The sequence below is a fragment of the Pempheris klunzingeri genome, chromosome 5 (genome assembly GCF_042242105.1).
Source record: "Pempheris klunzingeri isolate RE-2024b chromosome 5, fPemKlu1.hap1, whole genome shotgun sequence".
NCBI lineage: Eukaryota > Metazoa > Chordata > Actinopteri > Acropomatiformes > Pempheridae > Pempheris > Pempheris klunzingeri.
In genome coordinates this window covers 8,648,921-8,664,049 of record NC_092016.1, presented here as the reverse complement: position 1 = coordinate 8,664,049, position 15,129 = coordinate 8,648,921, and the positions used below count along the sequence as shown (strand labels likewise).

Genomic DNA, 15,129 nt, shown 5'->3' with positions numbered 1-15,129 from the left:
GAGCTCCAGCCAACACTCACCGCCTCCGCCAACAGACTCCATTCTGCCCTGGCTTCACTTTTCAAGACCTCACTATCTCACTCTAATTGGCTGAAACCAGAGCAGGTTGTCATTCTTTTCCGAGGAATGTTCTTGAAATCAAAAACAACTTCCAGTTTATTCGCTTACACTGACCACTCAATTAAGCCCCTATTAAGAGTATCTTGGAAGGGTTTTTGGGTTTCACACATACTTACTAAGCAGACACTGTATTGAATGAAATCAAAAACACTTGAATATTTTGTTTGTCATTTTGCAACAATTTCACCCCCAAAAATGCCTTTCAAGGGAGCTTTCAGTCAAGACCGAATTCAAGTTGACAATAAACTGAACAAAACTGAGAACAATAAGATCTTTGACAACAAAACACCGCAGTTTATTCAAGCTCTGTCGCCACTTTTTTCCTCTACCACCCACTGAGTGATGACGTGGTGAGAAGTAGTGCGGGGATCTTCAAATGGCGGGGATGTGGATGCAGGGCCAAGCGGTCCTCAGCTTTGGCTTGACAGGAGCTTATTGACCATGCTGGCTGGCCATTAATCCACACACACACACACACACACACACACACGTCTGCATGTGTGCGTGTGCTTACATTTACATGTAGACACTTCTGCAGTATATATAAAGACACACAAAGGCACTATATGCATGTATGCACACTCAAAACACACACACACACACACACACATAAACAGATATATACAGATGCACAGGCTGGATCCTTTTGAAGAGTGAGAGGGACCGAAAAGGGGAGGGCGACATGTGGGGGGGCGGATAAGTGAGAAAGAGCAGGAGAAGAGAGGATGGAGGGGAGGGAGGGTGGTGGCGGTATTTATAGACAACAAGTGATGGGATGCCCTCGTTAGTGTACGGCCCACTGAACCAGATGACAGACGCGCCGCCAAGAGGTCATGTGACCGCATTACTCACTCCGGCGCCCTGTGAGAGGGCCCGTTGAGCAACAGAGAGGCAGCGAGGGAGGGAGGAAGGGAGAGAGGCAGAAGTGGAGAAGCAGAGAGAGTCAGAGGAGAAGGGAACAGAGGGGGAGAAAACTACCCATGAACCATGCAGTGCCCATTGCCCTATTTCAACTTGGCTGTATACAAACAAAGTTTTTTTCACTCTTCATTTTGGGGACGTGCCTCTCCCCCATGTTTTTGGGCACTGACCTCAATTACCCGATGCTGTCACAACTTTGTTTTGTAACCCGATGGAACAAAAACTCCCTCCAGACAACACAGAAAACACGTCTTTCAGAAAATTTGCTTTTTACAAGAGATGACGTTTCCTGTGTTATCACTTAGGGTGACATGGCAGGCTTTGGTCTAATGATAGGCTAAGGAAGAGATCTGTGGTTGCTAAGACGATACCTGCTGCTAGTTTCCCCCATAGAGGCCATAGCTGTAATCCTCCAGATCTGACACCTCCCCACCCTCCCGCCGCTTCCACATGCACACTCCCCTTCAGGGATCTGCAGACACTTCAGAGCCAGGAACTCAACCCAGACCCTGTAAAGCCTTAGACCTGAACCTCATGACTTCTTTGTAGGAAGAATGAGAAAGGAGTCAGAAGAAGAGGTGAGAAAGTGTGCGGGATGCGCGTTAAGAATGTCTGAGAAAAGACATATTGACACAAGAAAGACAAGAAGAACCATGGATCCGCAGATTATCAGACCTTTGAGGGTGGCATATGGACGAACACACACATACACAAACACAACGTACCAGAACACCACATAAAAGAACTCTTGTATGGGCAGGTGAGTGTTGGTGCGGGGTCCCCCTCTCTTTCAACCCACGCTACTTCAAACAGCCCCCTGCATGAAGATGAAACTAGGCCCACAGCACTACAAACAAAGGTGGTGCCTCTTCTTAAAACACACAAAGAAATGAAGGAAAACTACTCCTGTATTTGGTCATACAGAAAACAGCCACCAACAACTTAAGAGCACATGTGATTTTTTTGCCACACTAGTGGTGTGACTCTAAAGAGCCAATGTTGGTCTGTTAGTAGGTGCACCACTATGGTTCAAACTAAAGTAACAGCTATTGGATGGACTCATATGAAATTTTTTTTACAGACACTGGATTCATCCTCTCTAATGACTTTGCTGATCCTGTGATCTTTCCTCCAGCAGCACCATGAGGTTACATACATCATTGGATGGATTTCCATACATTTGATAAAGACATTCATGTTCCCCACAGGAACGATGAATCGCTTTGGTGATCCCTTAACTTTTCATCTTGCACAATCATCAGTTCAGACAATGACATTCCCATCATCCTTGGCTGAATTTTGTGTTTAGAGCTAATTCGTAAATGTTAGTACGCTGACATGCTAAAATAAGAAGGTGAACATTGTGAACACTACAGCGCACGAGTAGCAAGCCAAATTCTCTTTAAATAAGGTAGACATAATGACAAATTCTGAATGTGATTTGGAGATCAACAAATGTTCTAAACATTTTGCTAGGATAAAATGCTGCACAACTGTAGTTACAGCCTTTATATGGCTACATTTCAGTGTGTAGTAGGTCCTAATTACAAATTGTTATGTGTAACTCTCAAAATATCAAAACAGTTACTTTTAAATAAAATCTAACCTGGTTTTAACCTTGATGTCTGAGCGTCTCTGGACCTGCAAAAAAGTTAATGTTTACAGGGTTCCAATAAAGACCAGACATCTGTTGTAATCTAGCAAAGTCAGCTCAAGTTGGATTAAGTGTTTGTATCTTATTCAAGCGAACCACTTAGTGTGATTAAACTAACACCATGTCCCCTCAATTATTTCTCCCACGTACAGGCTGAGAGTAATATGGAGGCAGCTATCCCAGGGCCATTACTGTTTAGTCTGGTTGTTGTAGTTGGATTAAGATGTTAGCTATCCCCTGTTAACCTCTCCTCACTAGACAGGGCTGATCCAGGACCTAACATGGTGGGGAGGGAGACAGAGCCAGATGAAAGGATATAAGGGATATAAGACCTACATGGGCCCACACTGCAAGAGACTCCTGGAGGGCAGGAGGTTAAGGAGAGAAGAGAACCCTCCTCCTCTCTCTCTTTCTCCCTCTCATACATGTTCAGAATGCTAAACACCAGCCCACCACATCCTCACCCCCCCATCCCCCCCGTACCTCCTCCTGATTCTCCTCCTCCCTCCTCTCCTCCCGCCTCCTGCTCTGCAGAATCTCTGATGTGAGGTCTTTTGTGAGAACGCTGGCTGGCCTCAGCCTGGGCTCTGTTACGGCCTGACCACTGACCCACTCACTCGCCTTTTAAAAAGGTTTTAGGGTCATGGGTTCACAACAAGGTGACTCAACTGTGAACGGCAGGCGGCATCCTCTTTCAAAGGGCCCACGTCTTCACCTTTCCCTCTCAAGACTCTCTCTTTCTTTTTCACCCCCTCTGTCTCTCTTTTCTTTCCTCTTTCTGTCTTTCTCTTTCTGCCCCCCCTCCCCTGCAGCCCTTCTTTCCATGTATCCTCAGTGACTGACCCGCCGTCTCAGCCCTAATTAGCATAGCATCCCAGAGCGAGGAGAACATGAAGGCTAATGGGGGTTGGGGCCCTGTAACAACACTGAGGGTAAAGCTTCAAGTTTCTAACTAGGGACATCACCTGACCACATTTACATGGGTTTCTGCAACCAGAATGCAGGCAGAAGAGTAATGGATGATAAATTATTCCTTTCTCTTGGTAGAGGAAGTGAACTGGAAGGGAAAGGCATCAGGATTCAAAGCAGCACTGCATGGGAGGTTTGGGTTGTGTCAGTAATGTATTTTGTCTAAAATGCAATGAGGCCTGCTTCTACAACAACGCTGATTAGAGAACAGAGGGAATACATTCAGTTCTGCAACATGGTGATCCAAAACAAATATTTAAATCTATCCAGTAATTGAGTTTAAAGCTAATTCAGTTTGGTTTCATGGTAGCTGTAAGCAGTTCATTGAATTTTTTCCAACCCTTCTTTAAATACTAGATGGGTGGGTTTACTGCATCAGGATAATTCATTGTGTCAGTCCAATGGCAGACTACCCCATAAAGAGTGGATCAGGAAGTTGATGCAGATGCATTTCACCAATGAGCCTTGAACATCAACTGCAGCACAAGTCAAGTCATTCTACTTATTAAAACATCTGTATGCCAGTTAAAAGATGTATGCATTATTATTATAGGGAGTCAAACATAGAATAGTCAAACTATTCATTAAGAAACACAGATCCACATGTGGACCAACTTACCATTCCATGCCCACAGTCAGTCCCATCAGCCAGCGGCATGTGCTGTGTGCGACATCCTTTATGGTCCCCCTCTGCACTTGTACACCACAGCCTCTTGCATTGTTTCTGTGGGGGGGGTGAGCACAAGCGACTATAATCATTTTGACTAAATATCTCCTGCTTCATTGCCTCTTTCTTAATTAGTGGCTGTGCATTCAACAATAGGTTAAGCTGCCTCTTTGTATCCTACTAAAATGTAAAGATTAAATGTATTCTAATGTACATTACAACAAAAAGTCAGTCAACAACTCACAATTAACTGACTACAGTTTCATATGTCGTCTATATGAATAACTGATCTTCTTAAATGTCTGAGGGTTCATAAAAACACAGTTCTCCTGTTCATCTCAGGAGACAACAACCATCTCAGATCTACTTCCACCTGAAATCTTCCTCAATTTTCCAATGTGGTTTTGCTTGCTTTGATAGTAAGCCAACTTACCATGTAAGGGCAAATTTGGGAACCAGGTCCAAACATCAGTTCACACTGCCTGTTGGCATTGTAGATTTGACCGGGGAGGAGCGTGGGAAGCTCGTATGTCCTGCCTACAGGCTCATCAAGGAGGCACTCCCCGTAGCCGGTGCTAAAATAAGAGTGCATGTACAGTAAATGAATGCAAAAGCAGAAACCATACACGTGCACAAACTGACAAAAGTGAACAAACATTTTCAGGATAATCAAATATTTTCTGACCCCAAAAAGGGTCATGTGTGATTATCCTTCATTAGAGAAAAGTAAACATTTCTATACCCTGCACCATACTTCCTCACGGATCACTTTCTCTATTGAGTAGCTTCCTTGGTGGGCAAGGTCCAATACTTAAACAACTCTTAAACACTGGAATGTCCTCAAAAGTGACCCATCCCTAAATAATATATGCCTCCCCTGATCACGTTTAAATGTTTTACAACAATCTGAGGGACAGATTGGTTCATTTTGACACTAGAAAACTACTGCTACTTCTGCTCTGGCCACTGTGCCCTGTGTTCTAATTGATCAGACACCAGTCACTTCACATATCCATGTATTGATAAAAAAAATACCCCATAACATCTTGCATTAACAGCAGCAACACCCATGTTGACTACATGCTGAAATGACCCTGTGGTCTGGTTTATGTTGGACAAACAAAAAGAGCTTTAAAGATTTGCATATCTGCAGCATGTGTACCAAACATGGATTATGCTATTGCTCAACATTATGCACAGGCAAACCAGAGCTCTGCAGAATAATTAAAGTTCTGGGGAGTAGAAAACGTTTCACTCTCTCCTAAAGGGTGACATCATGAACCCACTGCTCTGCTGAGAGGCACACTGGGTTCAAACTCTTAACACAGAACTGAATTTGTCATGTTTCCTCTAATTTGTACTTTTGTTATTCATTATTTGTACTCTCTTTCTGGCATGGTGTTAGGGGCGTGGCACTGTTCAACCAATTATCCAATGACAACTGTAAACCTGGTCTAGGTTGACTATATATGTTGTTTGCATATATTTGTCTATTTTTACTGTGATGAAGACACAGTAGAGTTGAAGCATTAGTCTCTTTGTACAATTAAAAGCTGTGACTTAATCAGTGCGCTCTAGTCCCTTTTGTCCTCTAAGCATTTTGAGTGAGTCATCTTCTGTCATCATCCTCAGATGTGTTTTCCCCTGTGGGTGGTCTGTAAAGTTACCTAACAGAGAGACTGATACCACTTCCCCTCAGTCGCCTGTTAGTAAATGCTGTCACTATGAAATTGGAGTCAGGCGCCACAGACTGAATAACACAGCATTATAATACAGACTGAAAAGGATCTCTATGCTGACTACCTTTTTATCCAAGGTGTATTGCTCACATGCTGAGGAGAACAAGAGAATTTGGAATCATAAAGCACCTTGATTAAGTTTCATAAATCTGTGCCAGCGTCATTACAGTATAATGACAGATTGTGCTGTATATCAGCCACACCCTGAGCCACGACACAGTAACAACAAAAGACAACAAAAGCACAGCTGGACTGAATGTATGCACCAACAGCTTGCATATAAAACCATCACTAGTCAAACATGTTAGCAGAGCGAGTTGAGCCTCAAAGGATCTCATCTTTTTTGTTTACTTTTGAAAAAGGAAACCGGCGAATGAGACATGTATGGATGTGTAATTACACAACATGTCAGCATCCCTCTGACAAATTTAATCCGGGATTGAGCTGCTAACACACCTGCTCCATACAGGCCCATCTGATGTGTCAGGGCAATAATTACCCAGGATTATACCGAGTTACCGTCACTTTGTTTCTTTCCCCTTTCATTTCAAGCCATAGCATAAGAAATTGCAGCAAACAATGCTGGGTGGCTGGGGGATGATTACATAAGAGGAATAAAACAGTGGGAGATACTGTGAGAGAAAACTATGGAGCAGCCTGTCAAGGAATCCTACAGACAGTCCCAAATTACAGCGTCTTTCAGCAGTTGGTCATCTGTCTAATCAGTATCCTGGAACCTAATGGAATGATTATTAAGACCACGACAGACTGACAGAGGGAGAGGGGGTCAGTGTGGTCATTTGACAAAATGAAACATCTACTTTTTATTTTTTAGGAATATTGGCTGCATGGATACGAGATGAGCGAGGACCAGAGGGGAGTCCACACGTGGCAGCCATTGGGAAACTTGAAAGTGAGTTTATTTCTAAGATGACTTATCGTTGGCTGTTGTGTGCTTGTCATAAGAGACTAAACAATAATAGTTTCCATGTACGCCATACTGGATTTCCCTCAGCAAACAGTGCAAGAAGCCTACTCATATGTCAGACTGATGGTTTATGTGGAAGCTTGAATGACACGGAGCATCACCGTACAGTGTTTGATCAAACAGCGCTAAGTAAACTGCAGCAGTGCTGTCATGTCAGGGTTTTGTCTCTGACAGCATGTACCGATTATTGAGCATGGGGATATAGAACAAGATAATGACTGAGGTTTAGCTGAATGCAGAGCACCATGAGATACATAAAGATCCATCTTGATTTTATTAAATAAATGACAGATTGAAAAAGTCTTTAAAATGATTTCACATGGGAGATTTTAAGAGTTGTCGCTGTTGGGCTAATTTTCACGGTGTGTAATGGAAAATGATAGGGCTTGCCCACTACTAATTATTATGTGGCTTCAACACGCAGCCAACAACACAATTAGTGGGTGGCAACAGTCAAAGATTTGCATTTTTCTTTTATATTTGGATTTTGAGGCTTAAATCAAACGGCACAGTGCCAGAGAAGGAATGAATGGTTGCTTTATGTAGCGGTTGACACATAATAACACTGCACAACAGCAGGACGCTTTTCATCAGCTTTCAGGTGCGGGAGTTCAGTGCACATTATTACAGCAACAATGAGATAAGGGGGAGGAGGAGGGGAATCCTTAGTCTTTTGAAAAGCAATGTTTGAAAGGTGGCGCGGCCTTTCGTTTTATAAACTGGTAGGAGAGTGGTGCAGATTGAATTTGCTCTTCAGGGAAAAAGGGCAGTCAAAACACTGACGTACTTGACCAGGTCAGCCCACTGAGCAGGAGTAGTACTGTGGAAGTGCTGGTTTGAATCAATGCTCCTCATTGTTGGCTGGAGACGCATTTCAAAAGCACTTGGACTACACTCTCAAGGGCCTTTCCCACTGCTGCGGCTCCCACACTAGAATGCTGTTTTACGCTCTTCATACCTGCACTGTTTGTTATGTATATGCCATATGGCTAACAAATGCGTAAGCTCATCACAAATGCATTTGACATTTACATCATCCACATCCTGGTGCAATAATCATCCAAACACAGAAACCCAACACAGCTGACATGGATCAGTCCAAATAATAAAGAGATTCATGAAGATTCCCCTCATCTTTTGCTGACTGCTCCAACCACTCCATGCCGAGGTCATCGCTGGATGGAAACTATGTGAAGCACAACCTTAAAACTCCATATGAGGCGTCGCCTAACACTGCGCTCCCGAGACGCATCTGGTCAACAAGGCCGTCCTTTGTGAAGGCTTCCACAATTAACAGAGGAAAGGAGGCAAAGATTAAAGGGTCATGTCCAGGGAAGATCTAATTATAACTGACATTTCCCATTTTAAAGGGAAGCCTTTCAACAGGATCAGCGGCCACGGTGCGAGTAGGAGTCGCTGAAGGAGCCGTTGCCCCGTGTTACAGGTTTTGGTGTGGAAAGCGGGCTAGTGACTCGATTACTGTTTGCCAAGCATCTTGAGAGCAGGGCTCTGTCTGAGTGGAGAGACAGCTGAGGGGCTGCAGGATATCCATCACTCAGGTCAGCCGAGGAAGACCCCCGGATTCAAACAGGAAATACTCTTTCAACACCAGGCAATAACAACTCCACACAGTTTACATTGCGTTGACCTGTCTACAGAGCACTGTGAGAGACCTAGAAGCAGTTTGTTTTGCTGGCCACGTCACAACAAGTAAAAGTTAATGGCACACTTAAAATGTGGATATGAGGAAGAAAGAAGAGATGGTACCTACTCTAGAAACTCTGTGATGTACTTGCGGCTGCACTTGGACCACGACCAGGGATTGGTGTCGTAGTTCAGGGTGGGAGCCATGACATGATACTGGTGCTTCATGCCTGCCTCCCGACACTTTGGGTTGTCATCATGAGGCATGTTAAACCTGGTGCAGAGAAAGCCAAAAAAAGGGAGGGGGGGGTGGAGATTAAGAGCAGGATATAAGGAACACACACAAAGTGATTGTCAGATGCTTAATGGCTCAGTCATAGTGAGGAGGATAAATGTCTCAAGGTTTACATTCACCCATTTTTAACATGAGATCACCCTTCACTATCCCTGTGGGCCACCACACACATCTGTGGGTAATACCATACACTCTGCACTTTTCTCTCCATTTGTCTGTTTTTTGTTTGTGTCTTTTTTTACATAAACTTCCCTCTTTTGTGCCATCTCCCAAATGTTTGTGCAGTAAAATCCCCAAAAGGCTTCAATAAAACTCAAATTGGCCAATAGGTGGTGCAACATTTTATGCAAAATGTAATTCTTAACTACACACACATACACACGCCTTTCTGTCCCTTTAGTTTCCAACATGCTAGTGAGAACTGCCTCCAGCTCAACCCTGAGAGGTCAAAGGTCACCATCCTACATTCTCAAAGGGCTTAATGCAGAGGGAAAGGTAGGGGCTGTAACATCATGCACATCATACCACACCTGTGTATGTTCCCCCAGTATTAACATGTAAGATTATGTATGTTTTCTTACTAGAGTCATGACAAGAGCTGCACGAAATGATTGTTTTTATTAACCAATCATCTGTCTATTATGTTTTGGTGCCGTTTGTGCCAGAAAATTGTGAAAAATTATTGTGACAAGATCCAAGACAAAAGTCCAAAACTCAAACATATTCAATTTGCATTGTTGTAAAACAGAGAACAGCAACAAATCCTCATACTTGAGACGCTGGAACCAGTAAATGTGTTTTTACTTAATAAATAACTAAAACTTTAAAGGACGATTATACGAGGAATTGTTAATTAATGTTCTGTTGAATTCCTAATTAGTTAATTGACTAATTATTTCAGCATCTGTCATACCAAACAATAAAACAGACTGTTCACAGAAGAACAGCTGTATAAAGTGCAGTACACAGCATTGCATCTGCAAATTAATTAATTCATCCAGGCTGTCTGCAGTTGGCAGTCTCATAAAGCTTTCATGTCCAGAGTACTGTTGTCCAATACAGAATTCCTGTTTTGTGCTGCGATTTGGAGCATACCCATAAGTACATGTAGTGCATGCACACATGCATGCACACAAATATGTACACAAAGGAATCCAGGCAGCTGTATGGTGTCTGAGATGTTTACAACAGGATGTGGGCCAGCGCTGGGCTCTGGACTGTGGCTGAGGGTCAATCCATACCGCACAAACAAGACCTAGCATGGCTGGCATGAGGCCCACCCTACAGGGGCTGAGGGCCCGAAGGCAAACACCCAAAGAATAATTAAGCTGGTGGCACAGTAATGAGCTCCGCATACACAAACCGAGCTGTTGGCTCACGCTGACGACATCAAATCTGTCACAAATGGAACTATCCTTTGTCACCTGTGATGGCGTGCAGATGCACCAGGGTGATGCAGACAGTGACAGACAAGTTTAAAATGAAAATTAACAGCTTGATTCTTTGCAGCAACCATGTAGGCTTTCTTATTATTATGATAGGGATTTCTGATATGTTCTGAATGATTTGTACTCTTAACACGTTATCATGATTTACATGACAAAGATCTGAAGGGCAAAATGAAGAAACTGGCTTGAATTCCGAAGATGAGACCCTTTTAGTGTAATTAGGTTATAAATCAAGAAGTTATATGGCTCTCTGTTGGGCAACCTCAGGAGACAGATCAATAAGAGTCAATTCCAGCGGGAGAGTACAAGCCCCAGCACTTAATTATTAGCAGCTAGACTTAAGTGTGATTATTCGAAGTCCACCCCTTTTTAATCTGCACTCTTAGCAAACTCTTTGCACATCGCATTCTTAATGCCACGCTGTCACATTCAGGAAGACAAAAGCAGGGTTCTGTGCTGAAATGCCCATAAATAACAGTGAGAGTAAGATATATTGCTAGAGCAATGACAACCTGCTTGTGAGTTCCTGCAGGTTTGCAGAGCATAAAAGAGCCATAGCAAAAAAATGCAATCTGCGGGAGCATTATTTTATCAGCCCTCCAACAGAGAAAGAGCTCAGTGACACAAGAGGGAAAAATGTATTGCTACGTTGTCAGTGGGTCACACATTTTAGCTCCTCTAAATTTCATGCTCCATTACAGAAACCATCTTTGACAATCCCAGCTATTCTATCCACTTCTATCCATCTTGCTTAGGTTATGAGTAATCACAATAATACCAGTGAAGTTTTGTGGTGTAGCATTTTATACTTCCTATGAGGTTAAAAAACAAAGTCAGTGTGCAGCTGCAGACTCAAAAATGTCAGGAAGATTTATTTGTGATGTAAAAAATGTGAAGCTTTGGCACTGTCTGCTGACAAACTTGTATGTGCTGATTGTATGTGCTACCTTTGAACGGCTATCGAGTGACGCCGCCTCGCCTGAAAATCCGCATGATGGCTATTAGCAATCACACGTCCTCACAGTCATCTGAGAAAGGCCTCCTATCCATTAGTCTAAATCTTTCTTTAATCTGCAATGCTCTTGAGTGGCTCCCACTACCTGACACTGGCTTTCCCAGAGCGCTAAACACTCTAGCGGGCTCACGCCTGTGAACGCAGCGATTAACTACGCCAAGAGACAGAGCCAAGTGGGCCTCCAGCTGCTTGAACTTTAGCATAAACAGATCCACACGAGATGCAAGGGGAAGAGGGGGGCCCGCAGACTCGTCCATCTGGCAGCTCTGGTCCGATCTCTCCACTGGAAGAATGTGTGAGCGGTACAGAGGAGGTAGAAGAATATCTCTCATTCTTTACCAATGGCTCACAAGCTCACACAACACTGGTCCTTTTTACTTTGCAGACCGGAAAGAAAATCTCTCACTCACTATAGTCTGCGACGGAGGTGGGCAGGAAGAAAGAGCAGGAACAGACAAAAAAGACGTATGTTTGGTCTTTGGGGAAAAAAATATGCCCAAAAGTGAGATCGAAAAGTTCAGTTGAAAGGAGAACCGATGTGCTAAACTTCAGATTGGGGTTAATCATGTGCCTTAAATTAAGTGAAGTGGTTTATAAGAATGAGGCAGTAATGAGTGATTTACCATGATTTTGCCTGATGGATGTTTTGAACAAACATAGCCTTATATGAGAGATAAAGTTAAGTGTTTCGACTTGGTTACTTGGGTAAAGATTATACATACGAGGCTTTTTATCACTTCACACATGTGGTAATATTTGCTTGTTGTGGAAACACTCTCTGGCAGACAGGTGTGTTGTGATAACACAGCTATTACTCACTAACAGACTAGTCAAATATGACGTCACTGTGACATCTTCAGGGGTCTTTTATCAGTCTTTGGGGCTGGAAACAAAGCGAGCTCCCAAACATTTAATAGCATATTCAGTCTTACACTGTCTGATATGTGCAATTTTCAAGAAATATTTGGATGTAATTGCTGGATTGAGAGAACAGAGACTCCTGAACTTAATCTGAGCTTGAATTAAATTCTTGTGCTGTATAGTAAGGTATTACCGGCTGGCATGTTATTAAAAGTCAAGTTTTTCGCTTTATTATGTTTTGCACCTGTGTCTGCTGCGCCCTATGTCTCTTGATAAGAGGGCTTTTGTTGGTCAAAGCTGACTGTGACGGGTGAGATGAGGGGTGTGTGTGTGTGTGTGTGTGTGTGTGTGTGCAGGTTGGGTTAGGGGCGGGATGGGGGCTGCTGCAAGTTCTGTGCCGCGACTTACACATGGCCGAGCTCATGAGCGATGGTGAAGGAGGCACTAATTCCGTTTTCCTCACTGATGGAGCAACTCCGGTACTGGTCGCACATGGTCCCCAGCTCCGCAAGGCCTACAGGGTCACGTACACACACAGGAAAACACAGAGATGTACATTAACACATTGACATTTTGAAAAAAACCCAAAAAAAACAGTTGCTCGAGTGTTAAAGGCGATTAAACCATCAAAACTTCTGTTCTGTAAGAGTGAGATTAGCACCACCACCGACTCCCTCCATTCTCCCTCCTCCCCTTTCTACCACTCTGCTCTGTCACTATAATATTATTAGCTGACAGCTTGCCATAAACTCATTAGTGCACAGTTTATGAGCTGTGGTCACCGGAGTGGAAAGTTAATTGAAACGGACTTGACGTGAAGATATTTTTGCAAAGAGAAAGCAAGAGTTTACCTAACGTGTCACATTTATCTTTTGCACGGCAGATGTCTTCCCTATAAAAAAGCACACACACACACACACACACACACACACACACACACACACACACACACACAATGATGTTACCCCTTTTGGGACAGTTTTCTTAAGGCTCTGCTTTCAAAGTGAGGATGGGAGATGAAGAGTGTGTACCTGGTGATGAGGAGTGCTGTGTCATGGTGAGAGGGATGGCTGTCATCCTGGACATTTTGGCTCTGCTGCCAGACACAGAAGTTGTGGAGAGTCGTGGCAGCATTGAAGCTCACTGTGGGCCCTTCCTGTTTTGGATGAAACACCATTTGGGAAGTGACCAACAAACAATTGTATTGTATTGTAGTAAGCAGTAGTTGTAACTACTACTTATCTAGCACGACTGGAGCTAAATAGAAAGCCACTTTCTGCAATCAAGTGGCATGTATGTAATTAAAAGGCATGTATTTTCTGAGACCTGTATTTGATGAAAAGCTGCAAGAGGATCACGCTCTTTACTCTGATCAGCCGTTCTATAACTGAGGTGGTGAGTGAAATATTATAATGACCAACAGTCATAATGGGCAGAAATATGTGAATAATACCCATGTTGGCAAATACTGGAATTTAATTTAACAATTTAACAATCAGTTACTATGACAAAGCAAAGCACAGCGAGCCTCTTCAGCCACCTCTCATTTGCAGGTGGCTAGCAGCCTCACTATAGTATCGTTTGTTTTCCAGGGAGTCCTCTCTTGAGACTTGAGACTGACAAGGCAGGCAGTGTCCTTTCAAACAGGTCCCACAGAGAAAAGGCCAGGCCAGGGACACCTGCACTGACGTCAGCCATATTGGAGACCTTGATACAGGTAGCATTCAAGACCCCGCACTCACCTGTTCATTGTGGATGACGACTAGCTTGACAATCATGATGTTGATGAGGTTTCCTACGCTGGGGTCCCTGTACACTGCTGCTACCTGTAACAAAGACAAAACACACAGACAAAAAATGCAAACCTCCACTAACCTGAACCAGAGCACATAGAGGGACAGTATAAAAGCTAGTCTACTTCTCCTAACTCAATACCTGGAATGAAAAAATACTGCTTTTGCTTTTTGTGGTTTAGCTCCATGGGGTTTAATCAAAATAGCAACAGGTCACTGAAGTCAAAAGAAACAAAAAATGTCTCCTTCAGGGTAAGTTTAATCAACAGGGTATTAAAACCAATTACGATCTCCCCACAGACCTTAACAAAGAAAAAATAAACTAAAAACTGGACCCAGCAACAAATGTGAAACTTCAGCAAAGCTGGAGCTCAGAGCCCCTCTGTTAGGACAGCAAAACATTCCCTCTGTAGTTTTTCCCCTCCACTTCTCTTGCTTTTCCCGTGCACCCCTGTCACGGTCGGCCAGCAGTCTCCTGAGGCCGTGTGCGGCCTCCTGACAGGAACTCATTAGTGCACTATAAACATTTAGCTTGTCTTAGCCTGGGGGGAGGCAAACATGGCCCAGGCCTGTCCTGAGTGGGCAAAGGGAGCCTGTTTTTGCATGCTCTTAGTCCAACTGTGATAAAGGACAATGTTGTGTATGCTCTTGCCCCAATGTATGTTATTGTATGTGCAAGAACCAGAGGTGAGAGGGACGGCAGCTCTGAAGGTACAGAAAATGTCAGCAGGGCCATAATTACCACTGAGGTCATATTCTCTGTAATATATCTGGAAATCTCTCAGGTTTAATGACATGGAGTTGACATATTACGCATGTTTTTTTTAAAGTGTGATTTTTTTAAAATGTCATTTAGGTTTTAAGCAAAAAAAAAAAAAACATTCAAGACTTGAGAAACTGAAATAAAAAGTATGTTTAAAACATTCAAAAGATTTTACAGAGTTTGACTGGTGGCTGCTCAAAAATTTCTTGGGGGTTTTCTTGGTTTTATTCTGTGTGAATTTGGATTTGGGAT

The 15,129-nt window shown here is 43.3% G+C and overlaps 1 protein-coding gene across 1 annotated transcript in view; it reads right to left on the bottom strand.

Moving 5' to 3' along the window:
* LOC139200932 (A disintegrin and metalloproteinase with thrombospondin motifs 20) overlaps positions 1-15,129 on the bottom strand; it is a 77,916-nt gene that overhangs the window by 46,124 nt on the left and 16,663 nt on the right. The window contains exons 5-11 of the mRNA XM_070830113.1: positions 14,064-14,147; positions 13,353-13,477; positions 13,173-13,213; positions 12,730-12,835; positions 8,830-8,976; positions 4,765-4,906; positions 4,284-4,388 (exon numbers count right to left, since the gene is read on the bottom strand). Coding sequence (XP_070686214.1) covers positions 4,284-4,388; positions 4,765-4,906; positions 8,830-8,976; positions 12,730-12,835; positions 13,173-13,213; positions 13,353-13,477; positions 14,064-14,147 — 750 coding nt within the window. The remainder of the gene's footprint in view (positions 1-4,283; positions 4,389-4,764; positions 4,907-8,829; positions 8,977-12,729; positions 12,836-13,172; positions 13,214-13,352; positions 13,478-14,063; positions 14,148-15,129) is intronic.